The sequence below is a fragment of the Mus caroli genome, unplaced genomic scaffold, assembly GCF_978045245.1.
Source record: "Mus caroli unplaced genomic scaffold, Mus_caroli_1 scaffold_16, whole genome shotgun sequence".
Taxonomy (NCBI): Eukaryota; Metazoa; Chordata; class Mammalia; order Rodentia; family Muridae; genus Mus; species Mus caroli.
This window is the reverse complement of record NW_028227271.1, coordinates 78,725,975-78,752,971: the sequence shown is the minus strand read 5'-3', so window position 1 is coordinate 78,752,971 and position 26,997 is coordinate 78,725,975. Positions and strand designations below refer to the sequence as shown.

Here is a 26,997-nt window from a genome sequence, read left to right as displayed (position 1 = left end):
ACTGCCCTCACTCCCACCCTCAACTGTGCTCCAAACACTGGGGTTACAGGCATATATATGACTAAGCCTAGTTGCTGTTTCTTAATCTTCTCCTTCTCCTCTTCTTCTTCTTCTTATCTTCTTCTTCTCCTTCTCCTTCTTCTTCTTCTAGATTTATTTATTTATTATATATACAATGTTATGCCTGCATATATGCTTGTACACTAGAAAAGGGCTCCTGATCTCATTAAGGAGGGTTGTGAGCCACACCATGTGGTTGCTGGGAGTTAAACTCAGGACCTCTGGAACAACAGCCTACTCTTAAACCTCTGAGGCAGCTCTCCAGCCACCCCCCCCCCCCGCCCCCCCAAGCTTCTTAACAGGTGTTGAAATCAGGACTTGCCTGCCCGCACAGCACACACAATTACCTACTGAGCCATCTTTCCAGCTCCAGTTATGTCATGCAAGGGGCCAGCAGGATGGATGGGCAAGTGTACATGCTTGCCCCCCAAGCATAACAACCTGAGCTTGACCCCGGAATCCACACGGAGGAAGGAGAGAACGCCTCTGAGATTAGGACTAGTTTCTGTTGGCCATGTTTCTCCCTAATTTACCTGGGCCTCAGCTTCTGTTGCCTGTAGCCACTGAGTCATTCATCCTGTGTCCAGGCTCTGAGGTTGTTGCTCTGGGAGGTACAGAGCTCTGGTCTCACACATTCACATGTACCCCAGCCAGCTGCCTGAAAGACAAGGCTGATCAGGCACGGAAGCCCTGCAAGGCATGGGAGGAAACAGAAATCCATCCAAGGTTTGTGTCTAGGCTTTGCCAAGCCCTCTTCTCTAAGCCTCCTGGAGCCTGGCAATGACTTTCTTGCCTCTAGACTATTGTTTTGACAACTGCTACGTAGATGGGTGACCACGTGTGCTTCATGAGGGTGTACAGATGTAAGACAGCTGCATAGTACCATGAAATAATCCATGCCTGTCTCACATGGTTTCTATTCTGACATGCTTAAAATTAATGAATTCAGTTTGGCAGACCAATTACCTCACCGAGGAACCGCGCCCTAGGAAGCCAGGTGCACCTGAAGCCATGCTGATGCGACAGACAGGAGGAGTAACTGGCCCTTTAAGAAAGTGATGGCAGGGGTTGGGGATTTAGCTCAGTGGTAGAGTACTTGCCTAGCAAGCATAAGGCCCTGGGTTTGGTCCTCAGCTCTGGAAAAAAGAAAAGGAAAATGATGATGGCCTTGTCCTGCCTGGTGGTACAGGCGGCACTCACAACCTACAGGCTGGCAGCTTCCTAAGTCCGTGGTCCTTCTGCGTTCCTCTGACTGTAAGTGTTCCTGTTCTTCCGTCTTCCCTCTGAGTGTGCGCTTCCTAATGGTTCCGCCCTCACTCTTTCCCTATAGCTCACCCCCGCCCCCACCACGTGGCTGCTCAGTCACCCCATGGCTGACCTTGGCTAGCTTAATCCAAAGGATAGCTTTCTCTTTTTCTGCCCAACCCCCCTGTCTTCAGGCAGCCTGGTTTGCAGCTCCTGTGCTCCAGGTTCTTCCTTTCAATGCTAATGAAATGCCATTATGTCCTTTCTTACATTCTTTAATTATTGAGACTTAGAACCCTAAAAGGGGACTCTGGCCTTCATAGTATCACTGATGGATCCAAGTGCTAAATGTAGGCACTTGGCTCAAATTGTGATGAGTATTTTGCTCAAGAAATCTTTCTGTCGCTGAGCAGTGGTGGCTCACGCCTTTAATCCCAGCACTTGGGAGGCAGAAGCAGGCAGATTTCTGAGTTCAAAGCCAGCCTGGTCTACAAAGTGAGTTCCAGGACAGCCAGGGCTATACAGAGAAACCCTGTCTCAAAAAAACAAAAACAAAAACAAAACAAAAATCAACAACAAAAAACGAAAAAGAAAGAAATCTTTCTGATCATTGGTGGTGGTGCAAACCTTTAATCCCAGTACTCCATAGGCAGAGGCAGGCTGATCTCTGAGTTTGAGGCTAGCCTGGTCTACTGAGTGAGTTCCAGGACAGCTAGGACTATATAACTACATAGAGAGAGACCCTGTTTCAAAAAAAAGAAAACAAAAAAAGAAATATTTTATAAGACTATCCTGTGATTACATGGCTGAGTGAAGAATGAAGGCCTGGGTGCGTTTTCTAGAACTATGTAGGCTGTCTGTTCTTTTAACTATCATAAACTAAGGTCTACTGAGATGGTTCCTTTTTTTTTTCTGTGTATTTAACTGGAAACCATACACCTACATCAATACCTAGCCTTCAGGGCTTCTTTTCTGTTTTCCTAATCCCTCCAATATTCTGGGCTGGCTTTGACACATTTTAGGGTTTTCCTTTGGCCCAGAGAATGTCTACACAAAAGGTCTGTAAAAAAGGCAGCTTTACCTTTTGTGGAGATTTTGGTAAAAGGAACCATTAAAGCAACTATTCTTCTCTCCAAACAAAACCATCCAGTAAGCCCTCAGTGCTCCTTCAGGCCTGTTTACCAAGTTGTCATGGCAACTATTGAGCTGCCCTCTGTAAAGTCCTGGATAAATAGCGGTAAATGAAGCTCAGCTCAAGTAAAGAGCGTTGTTCTCCGGGTGGGTTTTCCAAGATCACAGCTAAAATACTTAAGTTTTGTTTTTGTTTTTGTTTTATCCTGGGGCAGCTTGATCTTTAAATATATAAAATCTTTGCAAATTTCGACTCCTTGGACTTGTACATGAATGTGCATGTCTGTTCATATGTGGATGGTGGCTCATTGGCACCTATGGTCTAATGTATCATCAGCAACTCCTCTCACGCCAGCCTTAAGAGGCTGGGCTTCTCAAGTAGAATCAGGAATGAATTAAGGAAGCACTGGCCAAGACACAGCATAAAAGGCAGGGAGGGAGCCGGGCAAGCTTTAGAGCACAGGGGTTGTCCTCTGTCAGTTTGGATTCTCTTGGGCCCGTCCTCGTCGTCTGGAGATGCAGCCCTTTGCAGTGGGCAGACCCTGAAGAGAGGAAAGGGAAAGCCAAGGTAGGGTTTGGTTTGATTTGGTTTCCTTTTTGGCTCTGCCTGAAAGTTTCATCTACTTTGTAATGGTTACTGTACTGTTCGATGAGATAGCAACAGAGTGCATTCGCTTCCTCTCTGCTCACCCAACTGTTAGGTCCTGAAACAAGTTGGGAGGGGAGGGGGATGCTGGTTTTGATTGCACCAGGTTTGAACGATTAAAAATCCTTTGTAAAAATGGAGGACATTAAACCATTTCTCAGCGGAGGCTTTGATTGTTCGGTCTGTTTTTGATGAGAAGCCCAGCTTTTAAAGGAAAAAAAAATATTATGAGTAAGTCGAAGAGGAAAGTTAGTCATGGTTCCTTTGTTTGAATTTGAAGTATTTCTTCCCGAGTCTTATCCCAGTCTTATAGCTTTTCCTTGCCTTCTGCTGTATAGATAAACTTTAAAAGGAATCTGCACAAAATTAATTCTTTCTAAATTTGCCTGATAAATCAGGTTCTACCAGTGTGGAGCTATAACTTATGTGAATTAAATGATCTTCTTTTGGATGCTGTGAGCTGTCTTCACACAATATGCACACACACAGAGACACATGCACGCAGACACACGTACATTAATATTGCTAGCAACTCAGAGGAAGCACAGGCAAATCTTGCTACAGTTCTCCAAAGGAAAAGATTCCCTAAGGAAGAACTCTTGGAGTGGGTGACTCACTAACCTTTGCCAGTGCTGGCTGGGAAGGGGCTGGGTTGGTATCCATTCAGTTGCTAAGTGGGTTCTGGGAGGGATTAAATGTTTTCATTGTGAAGGTGGCCTTTCATAGCCAATAGAGCAACTTTTGAAAGCTAAGAATAACAATGGGCTGCCACCTGCTTGCCTAAATCTACTTTAAAAAAAAAAATAAGTTCGCATCTATAAATAATCAAAACCTGGGTTTAGTCCCCAGGAACAGAGATGGGGGTAGAAGGCATGGGTGGAGAAATTATGAAGAATAAGGGAAAAAGTTCATCCACATGAACTTGGGTGAGCTTGTGACTGTGCCAGGGACTTCTGCCCTTTTTGCAGAGAGGTTTCCTGTAAAGCACCGGGCGCACCAATGTCTACAATGTCTATATCTCTCCCTTCCTTTCTGTATAGTGGGCCAGTATTTGTCTCTCTGACAGCCCCTCGTGGCAGGTCGCAGGTTGTATATCATCCAATGGCTGCTGCTCACTGAAATAAAAGCTGTAAATTAGAGCATGTACTCCCTTCCCTGCCTCAGCGCCCCCCCCCCCCCCGCCCCCCTGCTGTCTTTAACTCACCCTGCAGAACTTCCAGAATCTTATCCAATCCAAGGGAAGACCTACTGGCACCCAGGAGCCCGGCCCACCCCCACCCCCACCCCCACCCTGGGCCATCACTGACAGATGGTTTGTTTCTGCAGTCTCTTAGCATATGAAGCCCCACATTAGCATGCTCTGAAGCTGCCTGGGCTGTGAGTGATTTCTGTTCCTGACTGCTCCCCCACCCCCTCACTCCGATATACAAAGACCATTCTCCCCAGTCCTCATTCTCATTCTCCTGAAGTCTCCATCTTCTTTCTCCCAAGCCTGTACACTGCTCTTTCCCCGAGCGAGCCTCATTCCTCTCGCCCCCTATCCTCTCCCACTGGGGTGATTCCAGGGCAGATGACGACCTGAGGCTGGGACCTAGGGATGGATGCCAGGGCTAGGTCCAAGCTCTAAGCCCCCCCTCAGTTTTCCTTAGCTTCCTTCACCGGGCTAGCTTCTTCCCTCTATTAAAGAACGAATATCAAGGAACGGTAAGAAACACACCAGCACCAGCGGTGTTTGCCTGCACCCACACCAGTGTGAAGGAAATGATTATTGAGTAGAAGATATTTGAAAGATGTCGATGAACTTTTTCCCTTATTCTTCATAATTTCTCCACCCATGCCTTCTACCCCCATCTCTGTTCCTGGGGACTAAACCCAGGAGCTCACATACACTGTCCACCTGGGCTACATCTCCTGTCCCTTTATCTTATTTTTAGTTGGCAGCAGTGTCCTGGACCAAACTGGACTTAAACTTCCTTTGTAAACTAGACAGAGATCAAAAAAATTTGCAGTCCTCCGGCCTTGGCCTCTAGGTACCCGGAATGGTAGGCAGATGTCACCATCTTCAGCTCCACTTAACTTCTGCAAGTTGGGATCATCTTAGCTGTGTGGTTTGGTTTGTTTGTTTGTTTGTTTTTGCCTAATATATCATGAAGCATTTCTAGGATTCTGCCAATAGTTGTACCACGTGTGTGTACATGTGTATTGTGTATGAGGGGTGTGTGTGTGTGTGTGTGTGTGTGTGTGTGTGTGTGTGTGTATGAGGGGTGGGTGGCTAGTGACTGGACCCAGGGCAGTAGCTTCATAAAGTGATCTCTGTCTGCAGCCCTTGAAAGTCTGCAGTACTTGAAAGTCGGGTTTCTATTACTGGATCGTTTGTTTCTTTTGTTGCAAATCCAGCTGTTGTGTTATCCTTATGCATGGTGAGGGCTAGCCTGCAACTCGTGGAGATCCACCTGCTTCTGCCTGGGACTAAAGGTGTGAGCCGCCATGCCCAGCATAAATTTATTTTTTTTTATAAATTAATTTTATTAAACCCCTTTTCTTGCCTGCTTTGTATACATTTACATTCTTGCCTACTTTGTATACATTTACATATGCACACCTAAACACACCTTGCTAGAGACAGGCAGGGTCTTCTTTTCAAGAGAGGAGAGGGGAGGGCACTGGACTGGGTTGTCCCCTTGAGCAAGCTTCTCTTCCTGTTCGCTGCTGAATATTTCAACTAGTCTGAGGCTGTGGGATCAAAACCTTTCCAGCACCCATCTCAAAGCTTCCTGCCTCTTGCTCTGCCCTCCTTCCTGGTCTCCACTCCACCCCCAGGCAAGGGGCACCGCTAACTACCAACTACCACTCCTTCCTGCCCTCTGACCGGCCTCCCCACCCCCACACCAGGCTCTTGACTTGGGCTGTGCCTCCACCTGCCTGTCTGCAGCCTCCACAACTTGGCTCCTTTCTCCTTAGGCTCCTGGCTGGTGAGTCCCTGCCGCTCTCTCCACCGGATCTCTCCAGCTCGAAGCTCCAGGTTTGGGTGGCACACTCACCTTAATTTCCTGATCCACTTTTTTTGGTCTTGTTGACCTGGACTTTCCAGTTCTGGCCTGCCTGACTCTTTGAAGTGCAGTGTATCCAGGACAGGATTTCACACCCTTGCCTGCCCTCCCGTCTTGGCTACTTCTCCTATGGATGGTATTGGCTTAAACATTTTCATTCTTACTGGCTGAGGCAGAGGTTGCCTTACTTGGCCCTACTGGCCTGTGGAGTGGGCAGCTGGGGGTAGCTGTGGTCTGAGCCTGTTCTTTGCAAGCAACTCAGCTGAGGTCGTGGTCCAACTCATTAGACACAGATACTCAGTATCTGTATATTGCTTTTCAGCCTTTTAGGATCATCACTTGCTCGTAGGGGGATGGCATCCAGACATGGTTACTTTTTCTGGTGAATTTGCTTTTAATCTAGTGTTTACTCTTAGAAAACTGTCTCTGCGTCTCTGGGATGAAGCCTACTGGATCATGATGGATGATCGTTTTGATGTGTTCTTGGATTCTTTCGGTTTGTGAGAATTTTATTGAGTATTTTTGCATCGATATTCATAAGGGAAATTGGTCTGAAGTTCTCTTTCTTTGTTGGGTCTTTGTGTGGTTTCTGTATCAGAGTAATTGTGGCTTCATAGAATGAATTGGGTAGAGTACCTTCTGTTTCTATTTTGTGGAATAGTTTGAAGAGTATTGGAATTAGGTCTTCTTTGAAGGTCTGATAGAACTCTGCACTAAACCCACCAGGTCATCTGCTTTTTTTGGTTGGGTGACTATTAATGACTGTTTCTATTTCTTTATGGGATATGGGACTGTTTAAATCCTTAATCTGATCCTGATTTAATGTTGGTACCTGGTATCTATCTAGAAAATTGTCCATTTCATCCAGGTTTTCCAGTCTCCTTTTTCATTTCTGATTTTGTTAATTAGGATACTGTCTCTCTGCCCTCTAGTTAGTCTGGCTAAGGGGTTTATCTATCTTGTTGATTTTCTCAAAGAACCAGCTCCTGGTTTGGTTGATTCTTTGAATAGTTCTTTTTGTTTCCATTTGGTTGATTTCAGCCCTGAGTTTGATTGTTTCCTGCTGTCTATTCCTCTTGGGTGAATTTGCTTCCTTTTGTTCTAGAGCTTCCAGATGTGCTGTCAGGCTGCTAGTGTGTGCTCTCTCCAGTTTCTTTCTTTGTTTCTTTCTTCTTTTTTGGAGACAGGGTTTCTCTTTGTAGCCCTGGCTGTTCCTGGAACTCACTTTGTAGACCAGGCTGGCCTCGAACTCAGAAATTTGCCTGTCTCTGCCTCCCAAGTGCTGGGATTAAAGGCGTGTGCCACCATGCCTGGCCTCCAGTTTCTTTTTGGAGGCACTCAGAGCTATGAGTTTTCCTCTTAGGACTGCATTCATAGTGTCCCATAAGTTTGGGTATGTTGTAGCTTAATTTTCATTAAACTCAAGCCTTTGAGATGATCAGGTCCTGGCGTTAAATGGCTATGCTTTTTGTAAGCTATGTTCAGACTTTGAAAATGTTCTGGCAGGGGGTGGTGTGTGTGTGTGTAATGCTAGCATGCTGCACACCATTGTGCGGTGCCTGTGCGCTGTCCACCCTCCTCAGATGAATGGCTGCCCCAGTTCCAGCCCTCTGAAAGGATGCAGCCGCTCATTAAAGTGTGCCAGATGCTGCTCCCTCCGGTCAGCATCGCACTTTAAAGGGAATAATACTGTTTGGTTTTGGAATGACACGGTGGGAGTCGCAGCATCTGCCTCTCGGAGAGGGAAGAGACCCTGTTAGAGATGCTGCCGCTTCCCCCGGCTTCTAGCCTGTGTGCGCTGAAAGACCCGTCAGAAAATGAGTGTTGCCCTGGATACCTGAGACTTTGTGTACAGTACTGACTTCTTTTAAGGCACCTAGACTTAGATACAAGTATTTGCCGTATTCCCGCAGAAGAACTAAGAAAGATGTGCTAAGTCCCATTAAAGTCCCTGCGATCACTGGAGCCCAGTCCAAATCGTCATTAGGTTACTGTGCGCAAAGGAAATATGGAGGAAAAATTACCTTCAGTTTGTTCCCCTTTTCCTGTGGTCTCATTCTGAAGCTGGGGCCTGTCATTTGGTTGAAGGATGGATCACATTACATAATTTCAGTGAAGCCCAGATTAGACCACAGGTGCACACACTTGCAAACCCTCCGAGAGTCTTCAGTCAGAGGTAGCTTGCAGATCAGGGGAATGAGGTCCTGTGGAGGTGGAAGAACAGGTTGGACCTGGTCATGACGTCACTGGACTCTGCTCTCCAGCTCCGAGCACTGCCTGCTATTCATTCCTCAGAGCAGAGGAGCAGAAACAAAGAGGGTCCAGAGCCACAAGGCTGTGACACTGGCCACCTCTCAAACCAAGCTTGCTTGCAGCCTAGTGGCTTGAGCCAGCCGGCTGTTCATGGGCTCCTGCTACCTGAGACAAGCCAGTGGTCAATACCGCCTCCTCCTAGGTTGGCCAGCGTCTATGGGGTGAACGCTTTTCCTTTCGCATGCTCAGTAAAGAGAAGCCGCTACTGTACAATCGCCACCTGTTCCGTAGAGCGCACTGGCCCTGCCTGCGCACAGCCTGCCTCTCTTTCTTGTTGCAACACGTTGCTGTAGGTATTGAATGGTTGAGAGAGACGGTGCTCCGGGTCCTGAGCAGCCGACCTGGAGGCACAGGTACGCAGGTGGGTTTGGTCTGGGTTTTGGTGGTGGTTTGCCATTTCTTTTCTTCTTTACCCTTTTCAGGTCTTATTGTAGACATACAGCCATAGTCAGAACACCACCCACTCTCTTTGCGTGCTTGTCAGGGTGCTGTGGGGAGACCTGAGAGTGTTCCCTGACATCCTAGGGTTTTTAAACTTTGATCACCCTATGATCTTCCATGGTTTTGTCATGTCAATCACAGAATCTCAGCTGGATCCTGCATGCATCCCTGGCAACCTAGTGACCCCATAGCAGCGGTCTCTCAGACCAGGGCTGTATTGCAGCATCTTGTGGGGTCAATGGCAGAGACTTTCATAATCTTGAGAGAACAAGTTAACTGTTCTTGGCCCAGTGAATAATGTTGCCTTTCCTTTAGACAACTCATGGCAACCACTGGGGCAAAATGGTTCCTTCTCTAAACATTTCTGGAGTGGAGAGCAACACGTACCGTGTTGGACACAGGCTTCACAGGTGAATGCCATCTGCCTGTAGCCTGCTGTGGGTGCCTGTGGCGTCAATGAACTTTGCAAACATGAACTTTGCCTCTCAGGCGGGACCTGAGGATTAATGTGAACGTGTCTGTAAAGCCCCTTGTCCGCACGCTGGGTCCCTGTCACCACTGATGGTCACCGCCACTGACGCCCTACCATTACTCGCTGCATCCCTGTGGGACAAAGTGATTCGTGTGTATTGCTAGAGGTCTCTGATGCTGGGTGGAGCAGTTCAGGCTGCTTTTCCAAACTCTTCAGTATCTCCGCAGGGAGAATTTGTGAGGGATTCCTTCTGAAAAAGAGACTTGGAGGGCCAGTTCAGGGTGCTGCGGAGCTTTCTCTATACGCTAGCCCGGGCATCCTGGGTGTGAAGTAAAGAAGGCTCCCTAACAGAAAGGAAGTCACAGGTATTCCAGGGTGAGGAGAGCAGAAGGGGGAGGGGTTCGTCTGCATGCAAGTCTGACTGCTGTGTCTTGGGTTCAGGAAAATTCACACCACCACCACCACTACCACCATCACCATTACATACATAAATCTTCCTAATCCCTCCTGTCACTAACATTGCTACTCACTTGTCATTTGTGAGTGTGTCTGACTGTGTGTGAGGGCTATACAGGGTATTAGAATGAGGACCTAGGGCCTCCTCCACTATGCTAGGCTAAATACTTTGCCACTCAACTACATCCCCAGTCTCTTTTTGTTTGAATATTTTGCTTAATCTGAAAACTTTTGTCAAGCTCTTTCACGCTCCACCGATTGGCAGAAGAATTGTCCACAGACGCTGGCAGACTGGTGCCTCATCTGCCGGGCACTTCGCTGAAGCTGGCATCTGGGAGTGGGAGGGGACTTAAGCAGATCTTAAGCAGTTGGGATTACATCACTCAGAAGCCTAGACTGCCATGCCAGCCCGAGAGCTCCAGTTGTCCCCAGATCCTTCACTAGTGAGAACCTAGTGTGCTTGGGGTCCTGATGAATGTCCCATCAAGGGTGGGAATGACCTGACTGCTTGTTTCCTACCAATTTGTAACTGCTCAGTGTAATCCTATGTGATGTTTATACTTAATAGACGTTAGCAGTTACACCGAACAGATATTGTAGGCTGGGTAATTTCCTGCTATGACTTGCAAGCAGCCACTGTAATACATAACTAAGGAGGAAGAAAGACTCCTAGGACACAGTGCTCATCCATGCCCTGTCCCACCAGGCCTGCCTTCCCGCTAGACAGTAGAATTTCTCATGGGTTTACCAGTACATTTCTGCCTGAGCCAGCAGTCATCAAATAAGATTCTACATTCGAAGCTGGGCAGTGGTGGCACGCGCCTTTAATCCCAGCACTTGGGAGACAGAGGCAGGCGGATTTCTGAGTTTGAGGTCATCCTGGTCTACAGAGTGAGTTCCAGGACAGCCAGGGCTACCCAGAGAAACCCTGTTTCGAAAAACAAAAAGCAAAACAAAACAAAACAAAAATCTCCATTACATTATTTTCTCTCCTGGTATTTTGTATGTGTTCATGAATATTTATAAATCAACTATGTTTGTTACTGAGTTTTTCTCAGCTGTATATTTTTTATGCAAATGAGGTTGCTTCATCTCAGGTTGTTGTCCCTGAAATGGGAAGGGGCAGCCACTCAAACCTGCCCTAGCTCTGCCTGACTTGTGTGCTTAGTGTGTGTTAGCACTGAGGACAGGTTTAGTCTCCCAAATGCGCTTGTGTGTGTGTCCCTGTCTGTCTATATCTGAAACCCTTTGTTTTCCTCTGTATATTAACTATTGGCTTCTTAGAAGCATAATCTTCCAGAAGCTTGGAAATACCCTTGATGTTTAAACACCTAAGAAGCAAGGGCTTGTGAACATGGATGCTCCAGGTTATCACCTACACGGTGATGCAGATGGCTGCCACAGTGTGTCCTGTCTGCTATGGATTCATAAGCACTCCAGATCTCAGTTGACAATATTTCAGGTCTGGACATTGAAGAATGTTTGCCTGCTCATTCCCACATACCCTGTTTCAGTCCTGCCTTTTTCTAGCTGTGAATCCTGTTCACATCGCTCGGCCCATAACTTTGGAGCGTGACTCAGTGAGATCCGCGGCTATTCAGCATTCTAATGAGCAGTGTGGGCGTCCTTGCCAGCAAAGAGAGACAGCTGCCCTCCTAATTTGTATGTCTCAGCATGATTTGTCAGAGTGAGTCTGAATAGAGGGGCCTGTGACCTGTTCAGTATGGTGGCTGAAGAAATGGTAGAGTGATAATGAATGCATTGAGGTTGGGTTTAGTTTCATGGGATGAAAAGGCTGCCTTGGGTTCCGTAGATTATGCCCAAGGCTGCTCTCTGAGGGTTTCCAGATGGGATTTCTACAGAGGGCTGAGCCTTCTGTCAGCCTCTGTGGGGCTGTGGTCTGACTTAGAATAAATTATCATTTCCATCCTTTCTCTGTGGGTCTTTTTGTTGTTTGGGTCTTTTTAAAGATAAGGTCTCTGTCCTGGAATTATCTAACTAGTCCAGGCAGACCTTGAACTTGCAGCAATCAGGTCTTCCTGCTTTGCCTTCTAAGGCTGGAATTCAGATGCTCCGCCACACCTGGCCTCCTCTGCTTATATATTTCTGAGACTTGTGTAACACTATCTTTTGGATTCTTTTTGGTGCTTGCGATGAAACTTGAGAAATGGCTCTGCTTGAGACAGCCTCTGAACAGCTGGAGAGTCAGGTGACCTGGCTTCCCACCAGGGTGGCTTTCAGGACAGGGCCTGCCTCTTCTGCTTCTGTAAGCAAAAATAACTAATCTGTTAACTGGTGTGATTCCAGCCTCCCTGCCAGGCAGAGCCCCCCCCCCCCTCCCCCATTGAATAGCTCATGAATGAGATCTCCCCTGGCCGGTGAGGATGCTATCTGCATGCTCTCCCACCAAGCTGAACCCAAGCCCACATCTTAATGGATAGCCAGATTCCATCGTTTATAAATCCCATTAGCCTATTTTGGTTTTCTGAACTCCAATCTGCTGTCTCATCCCTGAAGAGTGGATGAGCTGGCTTCATTTGGTCACAGACATTACAGGCCTTTCTTTATCTTCTGGACACCCCTTGAGAATTTCTCTGATTGCAGCGTAGCTTGCAGAAGAGAAATTGATCTCTGTCTGAAATCCTAAGTGTCTCTGGAATACTCAGCTAGGGGCATCAACCTCCTGGGTCAGGGAGGAAACGATGAGCCCCCAACTGTGAACTCCAGCCTCTAAAGTTGATGGGTTCACAGCCTCATCATACACTCTGATCTGATGTGCTCCCCATTGCAGCAGCCTCCCTGACACCCCCACACCTCACCACACCCAAGCTTCCGCAGCCTATGAGCTCACCTTGTAACTCGGCAAGGTTTGAGAGCATCTATTCCTGAACCCACACACGCCACCTGTATCTATCAGAGCAGTGTCTCAGCCTCCCTCCTCCAACCCTGACTACAGTCTGAGCACTGTTTTCTCATGACTCCCAGCCCAGGGAACTTGGGCATTTGGCCACGGCTGGGGAGGCCACCCCGGTGATTCTCACTGAGGCAGGGAACTCCCCTCCTTTCTTTTGTCTGACTCTCAGCTCCTACCATTGAACCTGACAGTCTAGATTAGCATCATGTGCCGCTAGTGTGTGCTGCCAAGCTGACCACTGCTCACACTGGCTTGCCTTGAGCATAATCTTGACAGTTAGATCTCTGTCTGCTGCCAGCCAGTGGTACCCAGTACCCCTGACTCCTGCATAAACTCCAAATCTTCAGGACAAAAACTGCCAAGGCTTGATGTGCTCAGAAATTCTGCTTCATGGTGAGGTTTGTTTAGAGTGTCCACAGTGTGTGTGTGTCTGGCACTGGTGATGGCTTTGCATGTTGGTGTGGCAAGATCTGGCCTCAGAACAGCTGTGCTGCCGAATGCAGTTGATGCACCTGAGCAAGACTGGCTAGGGGTCCCCCCTGCCCCCATCCCCCTGAGAGCACTGTTGGGAAGTGCACAGTGGGAAGACTGAGGGACGTCCATTCCATTCCGTCTCCTATTTAATCTGGAGAACTTTGTAAAGAGTGCCGTGACTGACCCCAGAACCCTGAGTAGATTTTTTACACCTGCATCTTCAAGGAAAAATTTAAGTCAACACTCGTTCCTGCCCATCACCCTGCAGCGAGACACAGAAAGGAAAGGCATCTGGTGCTGAGGTCAAACCTATGGAGGATAACTGTGTGCACGCCATGACAGAGACGTTATCATTCAGGCATTGCCCAGCCCATGCGCAGTACCTTCTAGTACTTTTACCATATACCCATATACCTAGTTACATGGTAAAGGGCGAAGTTTTGTTTATTGTTGTTTTGTTGTTATTGTTACCGTTATTTGTAAGTTATATTGTTTGTGTGTGTGTGTGTTGCACAAGTCGAAGGACAACTTGGAGGAGTCTCTTCTCTCATTTCATCATGTGGGTCCTGGGGACGGAACGCAGGTTGTCAGGCTTAGCAGCAAGCCCCTCTACCTGCTGAACTGTCTTACCAGCCCTCCAAGGGCAGGTTTTAACTTCCTTTTGCTCGCTGACTATGGGTCAGCACATTTGGAAACTTCAAGGAACAACGCCATGTGTCGGCCATTGTGAAAGTTCCTAATGCTTGCCGTCCGTCTGGCAAGGGTCCTATTAGGGACCACTGCCCACCACTGGCCCTGTTGAGGTTTTCCTTTGAGGAAGAACACAAGACTTAGAAGAGCCTGGTCATGACGCCTCAGGCAGGTGAGACACTCTCCACGTTCAATTTGTGATGGAGTGGTAATATGGTATCCACTGGCCTGAACAGGACTCCTGGAGATTTCTTCCAGGCCATTAGTATCCCTGGCCCTGGTAAGGTGCTTTTTCCCTTTAATTCAGGAAGGAAATGGTAGCTTTCCTTTGAGCATCCATGCACACACACACACACACACACACACACACACACACATTCAGCAAGCCAGGACCCGGTCCTTTGGGAACATACTGTTGTCCTTCTGCAGTCTCAGGGGAGACTCCATGCCTTGCTGAAGGGAGCCACACACTGGTTTGAACCCTGGCCGCTTCCTCTGGAGAGAGGAGGGAGGGAGTCCACCCTGCAGTATAGAGAGCAGGAAGCTGTCTCTGGGCAGTGGTAAGCACGCAGCCCTGCAGCAGGGAAGGAAGTCTGCAACAGATCCAAGGTCCGATAGAAGCAGGAAGCTGGAAGAGTGTGGCTGGAGGAAGAGCTGTAGCGTAGGCTGGCTTGCCTTCCCTTGCCTTGGGGAAACATTTGACCATATATTCACTGGGCCTGGTTTTCAGGCCCGTATGGAGTTTGGAAACAAGTACGTGACAGGGTACAATAGCTGCTAAGGTCTGAATGTGTGACCTTCCCAAGGGTACAATGAGAGAGGAAGGCTTGCTCCAAACACTAGAGGGCCGGTAGGCGAGGTCTCTCCGAGCGCTTGGGAGGGTAGGCACTCCATCTTGGCCTGTAAGGCCTTGCTTCAGCGCACATTCTGCATGGCTCTCACCACAGCTGTCCAAAGAGGCTGCGTTCCAATGACTATTTTAAAAAAGTTAATGAGTCAATGACACGAGGATCTCTTGTTGTGTATTGGAAATTAAATGCAGACTTGATGGGGAAGACTTCATGTTTGAGGATCTTGGTCTTCAAAGATCTTTCCCGTGGGTGTATTTGAGGCTGGAAATTTCCTCATATCTGATGTTCCACCTCCTTAGCCTAACCTGCCCCTCTGTCTTTGCTGGTTTGTGTTTCCCCCTCCAGCCATTCTCCTCCTCCTCTTCAGACCATCAGATCAGTTGCTGAGGGCTGTGTGTCTGAGAGCTTTTCTACATAAGCAAAGTCTTGGGCTCAGCTGGTCGAGGAGCTGACTTGTAGAGATTTTTCTCTGGCCCCAAACACAAGCGGAGTGATCTTTAAGCTTGCTGTTCTTTTATTACTGAGAGCTTTTGTGGAGTGTGGGGTCTCTTGCTTCTGATTCTGGGCCCTGACCCTGAACCCCACCCCAGACCCAGCCATGGCTTTGTTCTTTAACTCTGGAATTGGCACTGTGTGTGGTTCGTGTGGTATGTATATTCATGTGTGGTGGGTATGATGGTGTGTGTGTGTGTGTGTGCGCACGCGTGTGCAAGCAGATAAGTAAACAGGCCACTGGAAGACATTGGGCAGCCTTGCTATCTTCTCTGCTGTATCCTCTTGAGAGAGACACTAGCTGAACCTAGAACCAAACAGGCGACAAGCAGGCTCAGTGAGCCTCCCAGTGCCCTGCCCCTCAAAGCTGGGGTTACATTGCACTCAACTATATACCAACTTTTCGTGTAGGTGCCAGGATTTGAACTGAAGTCCTCATGCCTCGCATGGCTGCTCTTTGGCGGCTCCTGCTCTAACTGCCTTACCCGTGGGTTTCTTTCTCCCTTTCCTTTATGTGCATTGGTGTTTTGTTTGCATGTGTGTCTGTGAGAGGGTGCCAGATCCTCTGGAACTAGAGTTACAGATAATCATGAGCTCCAGTGTGGGCGTTGGGAATTGAACCTGGGTCCTATAGGAGGAGAAGCCAGTGCTCTTAACCACAAAGCAATCTCCCCAGTCCCCAGACTGGATTTCTATTTGGGCTATTCCCAAAATAGCTCTTATGCTGAAGTTCAAAGGGAGCCGATCTGAGCCAGATTCGATTATATTAAATACACACAGGTTTTATTGGGAATCTGCTCTTGGGTAAATTTACTCGCCCCAAGGAAGGAGGCTAGGGAAGTTACCAAGGGGAGGGGGGGGGGCAGGGGCAGAAGGTATTGGGGGGATGAGAAAGAGAAAGAACATGAACAGAGAGAGAAGTGGGGTAGGGGTACAAAAATGACAAAATGTCTACTTTATATAAGGATGGACAGCCCCTGCCCTGGGCTGCAATGTTTAGATTGGAGGCGGGGCATGCTGGGATGCTGGGAGATCCTAGAGGCCAGGTCTCTTTGATATGTAAAATATGCACCTCAGTCCCTTGTCCTTAGGTCAAAATTCAACATCCCAGAAAATTTTGGTGTCTATCTACTATTAAATAAATTTTTTGATGCTGCGGAAATTTCCCATCCCCTTCCTGAACTTATACCTTACAAGTGTGGGTAGCAAGGGTCTTAGCAGAAACTCTGTCTGAGTCTGGCAGGCATGTGCTCTGTGACCCTAGACAAGTTAACTTCTCTGTGCTTCAGGTAATGAATGCATCTATCAAAAGGGGATAGCAGTGAAACCTAGCTAATAGTACAAAATTTTGTGCCTAAAATTGGAGTACATGCTAGCTTTCGGTGGCACTAATGCTGTTGCTGATAGGTTTGTGGTTGGGCTTCCTACTGGTAACGGGAGTTCAATGTTTACCATCATTGCCGCTTGTAAAAGCAGATCAATCCAGGTACTACTAGGTCAGGAGGGTCCCACTGGACCAGAGAATCAGAGGGTGGCTGTGGCACTCACAGGGTGTCACTTCACACTTGACCTTGCCCAGTCATTAAGGAGAGAGACCACTGTAGTCTAGAAGGCCAACAGGACCTACAGATTAATGACCTATGCACGTCTGTGTCTCTGTCTGCATTGCTGTGTAGGCGGCCCCATCTGTCCCCCACCTCCCCCTGGGAAGAAGAGACCACAGGTTCCCCTCCCAATCCCCCCTCAGTCATCCTCTTACTTGGCCTCCCAAATGCTAGGTTACAGGTATGTGCCACCATGCCTGACAAAAAACTGGAGTTCTTTTTGTTTTGTTTTGTTTTAATTGCATGTTGAACCAAGGCAGCAACTGAGAGATTGGTCCCCAGCCATTTGATGCTAAAATCTGGAAAATGTATTTCCAGCATATTTGCTTCCGGGAATACTACAGAACAGAGCACATCCTTTGCCAACAGGCCACTGTCCTTATCTCTTCCCTCAAGAAGTTTTCATCTCTGAGAACTGTGTCTGTGGAGGTGAACGCCTTCCTTTGCCCCATGTCCACAGTTAGGCCTGATGTATGCGGACCTGACCCACATACAGCATTTGTTTCCAGGAAAGCAAAACTTGGAAAGTTGACTTTCCTAACTGCAGTTTTTATTTGTCTGGTGCCAGGGATTCAGGCCTGGTGTAAGCGCGAGAGAGCCCTGGTGCCAGGGATTCAGGCCTGGTGTAAGCACGAGAGAGCCCTGGCACTGAGCTGAGCCCCAGGCTTATGGCTTGGCTTGAGAAAATCTCGCTTGCTTTCAACGGGTCATTCCGTGCTTGCTTCCTGTTTCCTCATCCAGGGAATACAGTGAACAAGCCACCCAAGGCAGCAGAGTCTCTGCTAGGGTGCTATGTGTACTGAAGAAACAGGACAGCTTACTCATTGAGAAGCAAGAGCAGGCAGCCTGCAGCTCCTGCCCAGGCTGGCCTGCATTTGAGGATTTGGAAGTCCTTCCCGAGGGGAAGGACTGGAGGTTGAATGGTGTGAAATTCCTTCAGTTTTGAGACTCACTACAGGCTAGGGGTGGAGCTCAGTTGGGAGGATGTTTGTCCAGCATAGGCGAAGTCCTATTTTTAGCTCCCACTACCACATAAATGAGGCATAATCTCAGGACTCAGGAGGCTGGAAGGTCAGTTGAAGGTCATTCTAGGTTACCCAATTGAGGCTAGGGTATATGATACTTTGTCTTGAAAAACAAACAAACAAACTAGGTAATCGTGGTGATAGTTAGAATGAGCTGTGCAGTCATCACAACTCATTATGAATTTATAGTCAGATATGCATAACACCGCATCTCTTCTAGAGACAGTCATTTCCTGCCTTTCAAACTCAACGTATTAATAACCCTGTAGATCTTCATGTTAAATGTAGTGCAGCAGTGATGGATGGTAGAGTTCTGCAGAGTGTTGGTTCGAAACCATAGCCAGGGACATCATTCCAAGCTGCAGCCATTGCTCTGAAATTAGAATCAGTTACATGGCCGTCCTCTAAGCTGACTTAGGTGCCCACCCTTCTCACTGTGTTATGCAGCATTCTCCAATGTTCACTTAGGGGACTCAAGGGTGTGCAGAGATTTTATCATAGTCCTGGGATTGTGGGTGCCCTGGTACCTCATCAGCGTGTGGCGCTCCGGCTGGCTCCCTGCGGCGGGCAGGGTTGTCGTACCCACGCTTTGCTAGGCTTTTCTTGAGGTCTGTGGATTGTTTTCCCCATGCTCAGTGGCATCCTAACGTTTCCAGATAAGAGTCTGGGAAGGAGGCACAAGCCAGAAGGACAGCTCAGTTAGCATGTGAGTTCAGTGTCTAGAACCAACTCAGAAAGCTGGGCAGGGTGGCACATCCTTGTGTGCCCAGCAAAGGAAGAAACAGGGAATGCCTGGGTCTCCCTGGTCAGCTAATCATCAGTGAACTCAGTCGCAGTGAGAGGGTCTGTCTCAAAAGATAAGAAAATCTCTCCTAAGAAATGACAGCTGAGATGGCCCTCTGAGCTACACAGACGCACAGAGAAGAGCACAGTAATCGACAGACAGACAGGCAGGCAGACAGACAGATGAAAGGACCAAAGACAAGAAACTCAGTTTTCTTTGATTTACTAAGTACAGGTGAAATGTCCCTTTACCATGGCAGGTGACACCATTCCTGTTGCATGATGTGCCTGACCCAAGGCTGGGTCACATTGTGAGCCAATCAGATTTAGAAGGGTGTACACATTGGTCTCTGCCTGCACTATGTAGCTTCTGCCCTACATTCCCAGGTCCCCTGGTGTCCTCGTATTTAAATTTCCGGTGGCAAACATTTGCCCATGATTTATTTACCTTACTCTGTTGTCTAGGTATTTTGCCATCTTATTTCAGACTGAAGAAAAATACTTTCTTCTTCTCTTTTTATACTTCCTAAGAGATCTTTCTTTCCTTTTTTTTTTTTTTTTTCTTCCTGTATTTGACTAAATTCTAAGTTAAAACTGCCCTTCCTCCTGCCTCCAGTAGGCAGACTTTCTCTTCCCTTCAGCCCTTAGGCACTTAAAAAGCCTTGATGCCTGCTGGGCCTTTAAACGTGCTTTTATGGCAGACTTTCTCCATGGCTGGGGAGCAAGCTTGGAGCTTTAAAGGAGTGCGGCAAGTCTTCTCTGACCTACTTCCTTACTTCCTTTGGCTGTACTGCATTCACAGATAGGGTCTTATACAGCCCAGCTCCTGCCTTAAATTCCTCGGGCTCAGTCTCCTGGTGACAGGCAATACTCAGCCTTTTACTTGAAGTTATTTTACTTGGGTTTTGTATTGTTTGTCTTTGAGAAGGTCACACTTGCTTACAGCCCTTGCTGGCCTGGAACTCTCTACATAGAGCAGAATTTGAACTTGTCCTATCCTCCTGCCTCACTGTCGTGAGTAAGAACGGTCATGTGTGCCACCAGCCAGTTCAGGCACCAAGTGATTGACTCTTTGACCCAGGGTTTCCTTAGCTTTTGAATGTTTCCCAGGTGTGCAGCCCTGGACAAGGTCAGCACTTGGAACACATTCTCCATCACAATGAGATTCTCTCTTTCCTCTCCCCACCTCACCCCTGCGAGGTGGCTCCCCTCTCTATTTCCCTCTTCCCTTAATTTGAATTGATTCATAAAATGTGTGATCTTTTGTGATGGATTCTTTCACTTAGCCCAGGAGTTCTCCACCCTCAGGTCATCTAAGACCATGGGAAAACACAGAAACTTACCTGACAGTTCATAACAGTAGCAAAATTACAGTTAGAACCTAGCAGTGAAAATCATTTTATGGTTGGGGGTCACCACAACATGAGGAACTGTGTTATAGAGTCACCGCATTAGAAAGTTCCAGAAGCACTGTCTTAGCATGGCTGTTTTGTAACCTGTGTGGGCAGGTCATTCCTTTCTAGACCAAATTATATTCCATCACAGAAGATAGACAGTCAGTCAGGCCTTTGTATCCATGAGCCCTGCTCTTGCAGAGGACCTGGGTTCAGTTACCTGCACCCACACTGGGTGACTAACAAGTGCCTGTAAGTACTGCTCCAGGGGATCCAACACCCTCCTCTGACCTTTTGGGGAGGGCACACACAACCATATAAACACATATACACATATGCAGGTATCAGAGGGGCTCATAAGATCCTGCCCCTAACTGACAAAAGTATTAGCGGTTGACAGCTCCTGGTAAGGAGAGGCAACTTGATTCTAGTGTGTGGCCTCTGGTAGGTTGGTCATGTCATTAGATGAAGTAATAAAGTAAAATTAAGCCGGGCGTGGTGGCGCATGCCTTTAATCCCAGCACTGGGGAGGCAGAGGTAGGCGGATTTCTGAGTTCGAGGCCAGCCTGGTCTACAGTGTGAGTTCCAGGACAGCCAAGGCTACACAGAGAAACCCTGCCTCGAAAAACCAAAAAAAAAAAAAAAAAAAGTAAAATTAATAAACCTTTTGTTTGTTTTTTCAAGACAGGGTTTCTCTGTATAGCCTTGGCTGTCCTGGAACTCACACTGTAGACCAGGCTGGCCTCGAACTCAGAAATCCGCCTACCTCTGCCTCCCGAGTGCTGGGATTAAAGGCATGTGCCACCACCACCCGACAAATTAATAAACGTTTTAAAAAAATGAATGTGGACAGGGCCTGAGGCACAATACTTAAGGTTGCCTACATTCCTCATACCTGTGTGCACCTGTGCAGCCATGAGCACACACGAAGTTGGGAAATGTCTTTTTTTTTTTTTTTTTTTTTTTTTTGGTTTTTTCGAGACAGGGTTTCTCTGTATAGCTCTGGCTGTCCTGGAACTCACTTTGTAGACCAGACTGGCCTCGAACTCAGAAATCCTCCTGCCTCTGCCTCCCGAGTGCTGGGATTAAAGGCGTGCGCCACCACGCCCGGCTCTGAAATGTCTTTTAAAGGTGCACTCAGACTGAAACTTTCTGTTATCTCTCTGCTGCTTCTTCCTTCAGCGCAGTCTGATGTTCTTTTCGTCTCCTTTTCTTCTAAGCCATCTCTTTTGCACTCAAACCTGCTCTTGTGCACATATGTGCCCTGCCATGTGGTCATCCACGGGTCTGGCCAGTCTTGCAGGAAGGGCTGGGCTGTTGATGGCACTTGTTCTTCTGCAGCCTCCTTTTCAAAGTGGATCCAGAATCAGCGGCTGGCGCTCTGCATCTTCTTGTTGAAGCTGCTGACACTCAGGGCAGCTGGTATGGGGTGGCCCTACCCCTCCTATGCTGGGTTGTGGCCTTGTTTTTAGTGCTGTCTTGCTAGCAAGGATGTCCTTTCATAATAAAGGTCTGGCCGTGTCCACACCCATACTCTCCTTTTGAGCCCCAAAAGCATTCTGTCTTGAATGCCATGTTCCTCTTCAGCATAGGACTATTTTCTCCGTTCCATCCCTACTGTCATACAGCAACCCAGACCCAGGCAGGCAGGCAGGCAGGCAGGCAGGCAGGCCCATCCCTTAGTCTGTTAGTCTCTGCTTCTTCTCTGCATTACAACAAGCCTTCCCTTCCTGGTTCAAGGTCATGTGCTGCCTGGGGCTCTCTAGCTTTTTTCTCTCTCCTGTTTTGTGTCTTTTTAAAACAATCTTTTAGTTCTCATTCATACACATGCATGAACTGTATCTAGGTTATATTGCCGCCTTCTCCCTTCTCCTAGCTTGGTGTCATCTTTTTTTTTTTTTTAAAGGGTCTAGTTAGTGTTGTCCTTATGCATATAAGCAGGGGTAGGAGTGTCTAATGACATGACCAACCTACCAGGGGCCACATATTAGAAGAAAGTTGACTCTGCTTTCTCAGGAGCTGTCAACTGCCAGTAGCTTGCCCGTTAGGGGCAGGGCCTTTTGAGCCCCTCTGACACCTTTGTTGGGATGGTGACTAGCTTGATCCTGGGCAAGCAGGCACAGCTACTGTGAGATCACAAGTGTAATAGCTAGGCCATTTCTCAGAAGAAGGCATACCTCAGCACTCACTCCTACCGCCATGTTGTTTTCTGAGCCTTGGAAGGGTGATGTCGGTGGCTCACTGAGGGGTGAGCACCCAACAGTCTCTTATTCTCCACCATTCAACCAGTTACGTGTATATATTAATGCCACTGGCCAAGGCTGAGGGCAATGCTAATTGTTATGAACAGTTAGAAGGCAGTTTGACCACATGAGCATTTTGCCAAGCAGCTGTGGTAGCTCCACCTGCCCACCTCCCAGGACTCTTGGTGGCCCCAGCCTTGGACTCTGACATTCCTACATCAGGCACGAATTCCTGCTGAAGAACAGGCCTCAAAGTGGTTAGTTACCCCCATAACTATAAAGCCACTAATGCATCAGCAGGGACACTTTGATGACTAAGTGTCTGTCTTAGTTAGGGTTTTACTGCTGTGAACAGACACCATGACCAAGGCAAGTCTTATATATATATATAAAAAAAAACAACAACATTTAATTGGGGCTGGCTTACAGGTTCAGAGGTTCAGTCCATTATCATCAAGGTGGGAGCATGGCAGTATCCAGGCAGGCATGGCACAGGAGGAGCTGAGAGTTCTATGTCTTCATCCAAAGGCTGCTAGTGGAAGACTGACTTCCAGGCAACTAGGGTGAGGATCTTATACCCACACCCACAGTGACACACCCATTCCAAACAGGTCACACCTATTCCAACAAGGCCACACCTTCAGATGGTGCCACTCCCTGGTCCAAGGATATACAAACCATCACATTCCATTCCCTGGTCCCCATAGACTTGTTCAAAAACATGAGTCTATGGGGGCCACACTTAAACATAGCATAATGCAAAATGCATTTAGTCCAACTTTCAAAGTTTTCATAGTCTATAACAGTCACAACAATGTTAAAAGTCCAAAGTTCAAGGTCTCTTCTGAGATTCATCCAACTTAATTAACTGTAATCTCCAAAGCAAGGCAGGAAACCAGGCAAACTCCAAACTCTGCATCTCCATGGCTGATGTCAAAGCGGTCTTCAGATCTCCACTCCTTTTTCATCTTTGTTGACTGCAACAAACTGCTTTCTCCTGGGCTGGTTCCACTCCCTGTTAGCAGCTTTCCTCAGCATGTATCTCATGACTCTGGCATCTTTATCATCTTTGAGTCTCCAAGAAAATTTCAATGTTACAGCTTCTTATTTCAATGTCTGGGATTCCACTTGATCTTTTGGACTCCTCCTAAGGGCTGGCATCATTTTTCCAGCTCTGCCCTCTGTAGCACTCTAAGCTCAGGTTGATCCACTCCACTAAGGCTGCAGTTCTTGGTGATCACTCCATGATACTGACATCTCCAATACACTGGGATATTCCACTCCAACTAGGCTTCACCAATAGCCTCTCATAGGCTCTCTTCAGGGTGCCAAGCCTCAAATCCTTTGCATGACCCCTTTAGTCCTGGGCCATCAACTACAGCTGAGGCTTCACCTTCTCCAATGGCGTTCCTTGGCCTCTCACAGTGCTAAGCCTCAGCTTCTCTCCATTATCCCTTCATTCCTTCACAAGCAGTATCACCTGAGTGACTCTTACATATTACCAAGTCCATCCGCAGCATGAGGTGCAACCTTGGTTATCTCTGGAACACAGCTTCTTTGTGCTCCCAGAAAACAATTTCCAGAAGATTTCACCTCAGTGATGCTGGTCTCTTCTTAATCACTGCTAATTCCTTAGCTCCAGCTAACCAGCATCAATTTTCCCAGTAGTTCCTTCCATTCTTAACTCTAGAGCCAGAGGCACATGGCTGAAGCTGCCGAGTTCTGTGGCTTACAGGAACTAGAACATGATACCCTTATACTATTACATTATCACTAGCTTTATGTTTTCTAAATCCTTCACTGCCTAAGCTTGGCTATCTTGGTTCTTGCTCTGTAGATTGACCTTGAATGTAGAGATCAGCATGCTTGTCTCATGGGATTAAAGGTGTGTACCACCATGCCTGGACCTAATTTAGCTGGGTAGGATCTTGCCCCAAGGTCCCACTCCCTTAATCTGTTATTTCCTAGAACACAAGATTTTGCTCCATTTCACTTCCTGGTACTCCTTTAATACTCAAACCATATATTTTATATTTTTCCTTTCTAAGCTTGCTATGCTTGTTCAAACTTCTCTTCATGAGACTTAACCAGAGAACAAAGTCTCTGCTAGGCTTTTTTGAAACTTCTTTTGTCAATGCAATTAATCCAAGTCTCTTCACCTTAGCCTCAGGCAAACCTTTCAGACAAGGGCAAAAAGTAGCCACATTCTTTACCAAAATACCACAAAACCAGTCTTTATGCCACATTCTGAAATTCTTCTCCTTTGAAATCTCTTGGGCCAGGTCAACACAGTTCAAATTACTCCCAGCAACAAAGTCTTCCATATTCCTACTAGGATGACCCATTAAGCCCCATTTAAAGCATTCCACTGCTTTCCAAATCCAAAGTCCCAAAATCCACATTCTTTCAAATAAAAGCATGGTCAGGCCTATCACAGCAATACCCCACTCCTGGTACCAACTTCTGTCTTAGTTAGGGTTTTACTGCTGTGAACAGACACCATGACCAAGGCAAGTCATATATATATATATAAAATAAAACAACAACATTTAATTGGGGCTGGCTTACAGGTTCAGAGGTTCAGTCCATTATCATCAAGGTGGGAGCATGGCAGTATCCAGGCAGGCATGGCACAGGAGGAGCTGAGAGTTCTATGTCTTCATCCAAAGGCTGCTAGTGGAAGACTGACTTCCAGGCAACTAGGGTGAGGATCTTATACCCACACCCACAGTGACACACCCATTCCAAACAGGTCACACCTATTCCAACAAGGCCACACCTTCAGATGGTGCCACTCCCTGGTCCAAGGATATACAAACCATCACAGTGTCTTTCTCTGTGTATGTTAAATACAGTATAATTAGGCTTCATATGGTGTGTGTGTGTATATCTGTAGGCCAGAAGCTAACTTCAGGTAATTTCTACTGCTTGCCAGTTTTTTGGTTTTTTTGGTTTTTTTCCCTTTAGATTATCTATCCACCTTTGAAAAGAGCATATTCATGCGTCGAGTCAGTCCCCTTCTTCTATGTGTCCCTGGGGTAAAATTCTGGTGCTAACACTTTACCTACAGAGCCACTTCAGTGACCTACCAGATAATTTTTGAGTCAAGGCCTCCCACTGAACCTGGAACCCTCTGAGGTTTGTTTGTTTGTTTTGTTTGTTTGTTCGTTTTTTTGCTTTGGGGTGGGGCAGGGGTGTTTCAAATCAGGGTTTCTCTGTGTAGCCCTAGCTGTCATGGAACTCACTCTGTAGATCAGGCTGGCCTTGAACTCAGAAATCCACCTGCCTCTGCCTCCCAAATGCTAGGAGCCCGGCTGGAGCTCTGTTTGGGCTAGACTGGTGGGCCTAGTGAGTTCCTAAGATCTGCCTGTCTCTGCTGCCCAGTATTGGGGTCACAGAAATGCCACTGTGCGCAGCTTCTATTTAGATCATCTCCGCAACCCTGATCAGTAATGATTTTTTGACATGGCTGACAGACAACCTGCCAAACTTCAGAAACCTGGGGGACAAAATGCACTTTCCACTGCAGTGAACCTTCCTTGCTATGAATTAGCAAAAAAAAAAAAAAAAAAAAACCCTGCACATAGTAGGTGTTTAATAACTATTCACAATGCCATCTAGCTGGGGCTGTAATTGCCTGGGGTTAGAACTGTTCCTTCCAAAAAATCCAGTCTATTTGTTCTCATAAAAACCTAGCTCTTACTGCTCTGCAGGCAGTCTTTGTTGGGGTGCAGCCCTGCCTGGGAGAACTGGTAACCCATGAGGGCTAGCAAGCAGTAGGCTGGCTTTGAAAAGCAAAATGCTCCTTGTCCAGCCTCCAGCTGTGACAGCTTTGAAAGTTAAATTCACCAGAAAAGGAAGTTGCCACTGAAAACCGAAGCGCCAATGGAGAGCCGGGGTTGTCCCCTCGTGACCACCGGAGGCGGGTTGCCCAGGGTGACAATCGGCCTATAGATCCCCCTTCCCCCGGTTAAATTACTGGGAAGGGGCAGGAACACAATGGCACTGGGAGTCTGCAAAAAGCTACAGCTCCCAGCGTCCCTCACTCCCTTCCCAGAGCTGTATCAACTCCTAGAACCACACCACACTAATTAGCCCGGAGTGGAAGAGTTGTCATGGTGACCGGGCACTTTTTAAAGCACAGGAATGGTGTTCATTATTGTTCCAAGTCTTTAGCTGTGGGGAAAAGGTCAGGGTGGCAGTTGTTTTCCCGTATGGAGTTTGGCCAGATAGCCTAACAGAAGGTGGAATGTCCTTTGGAGACGCTGGAAGATGGTGAGTGTTGATCGGGCGTGGAGGGGTGGCCCTCGGAGTCGTATCTTTCAGAATGTTTTAATAATTTGGGTGCCAGGCTAAGGAATTATACGGAGGAAGGAAAAGGCGGCAGGGCCAGAATGTGGGTCAGGCACAGCCACAGCTGAAGGAGAGGAGGGTTAAGAATTCTCCCTCGGAACCTCACATCATTACACCAGTTAAAAGTTTCTCGGCTTCCAAGGGAGTGTAACCAAATTGAAACAGTCTGACACTTTCTTTGAAATTAACTTTGTAAATAAACTCAGTGTAGTTCCTTGTAGATCATTACCACTCAGATTTTATTTTCCAATCTATAAAGCCCAAAGTGCCAGGTACAAACGCATTTAGAGCAGCCACTTACCATGCTTTAAGCCAGAAGTTAAAGTATGTCAGGACTGACTTGGCTTCCATAGCCTTATG

At 47.3% G+C, this 26,997-nt stretch overlaps 1 protein-coding gene across 3 annotated transcripts in view; it reads left to right on the top strand.

Moving 5' to 3' along the window:
- Myo10 (myosin X) overlaps positions 1 to 26,997 on the top strand; it is a 195,787-nt gene that overhangs the window by 129,133 nt on the left and 39,657 nt on the right. Inside the window, exon 1 of one of the 3 annotated variants that reach the window (XM_029469787.2) lies at positions 2,677 to 3,004. The exons of 1 other annotated variant lie outside the window; for it this stretch is intronic. Coding sequence is in view for 1 of the 2 variants with exons in the window: in XM_029469786.2 (XP_029325646.1) it covers positions 26,557 to 26,559 (3 nt within the window). In the remaining variant the exon portion in view is untranslated. Of the gene's footprint in view, positions 1 to 2,676; positions 3,005 to 26,230; positions 26,560 to 26,997 lie in introns of those variants that run through there. One more of the 3 variants, XM_029469786.2, reaches the window with a different exon arrangement.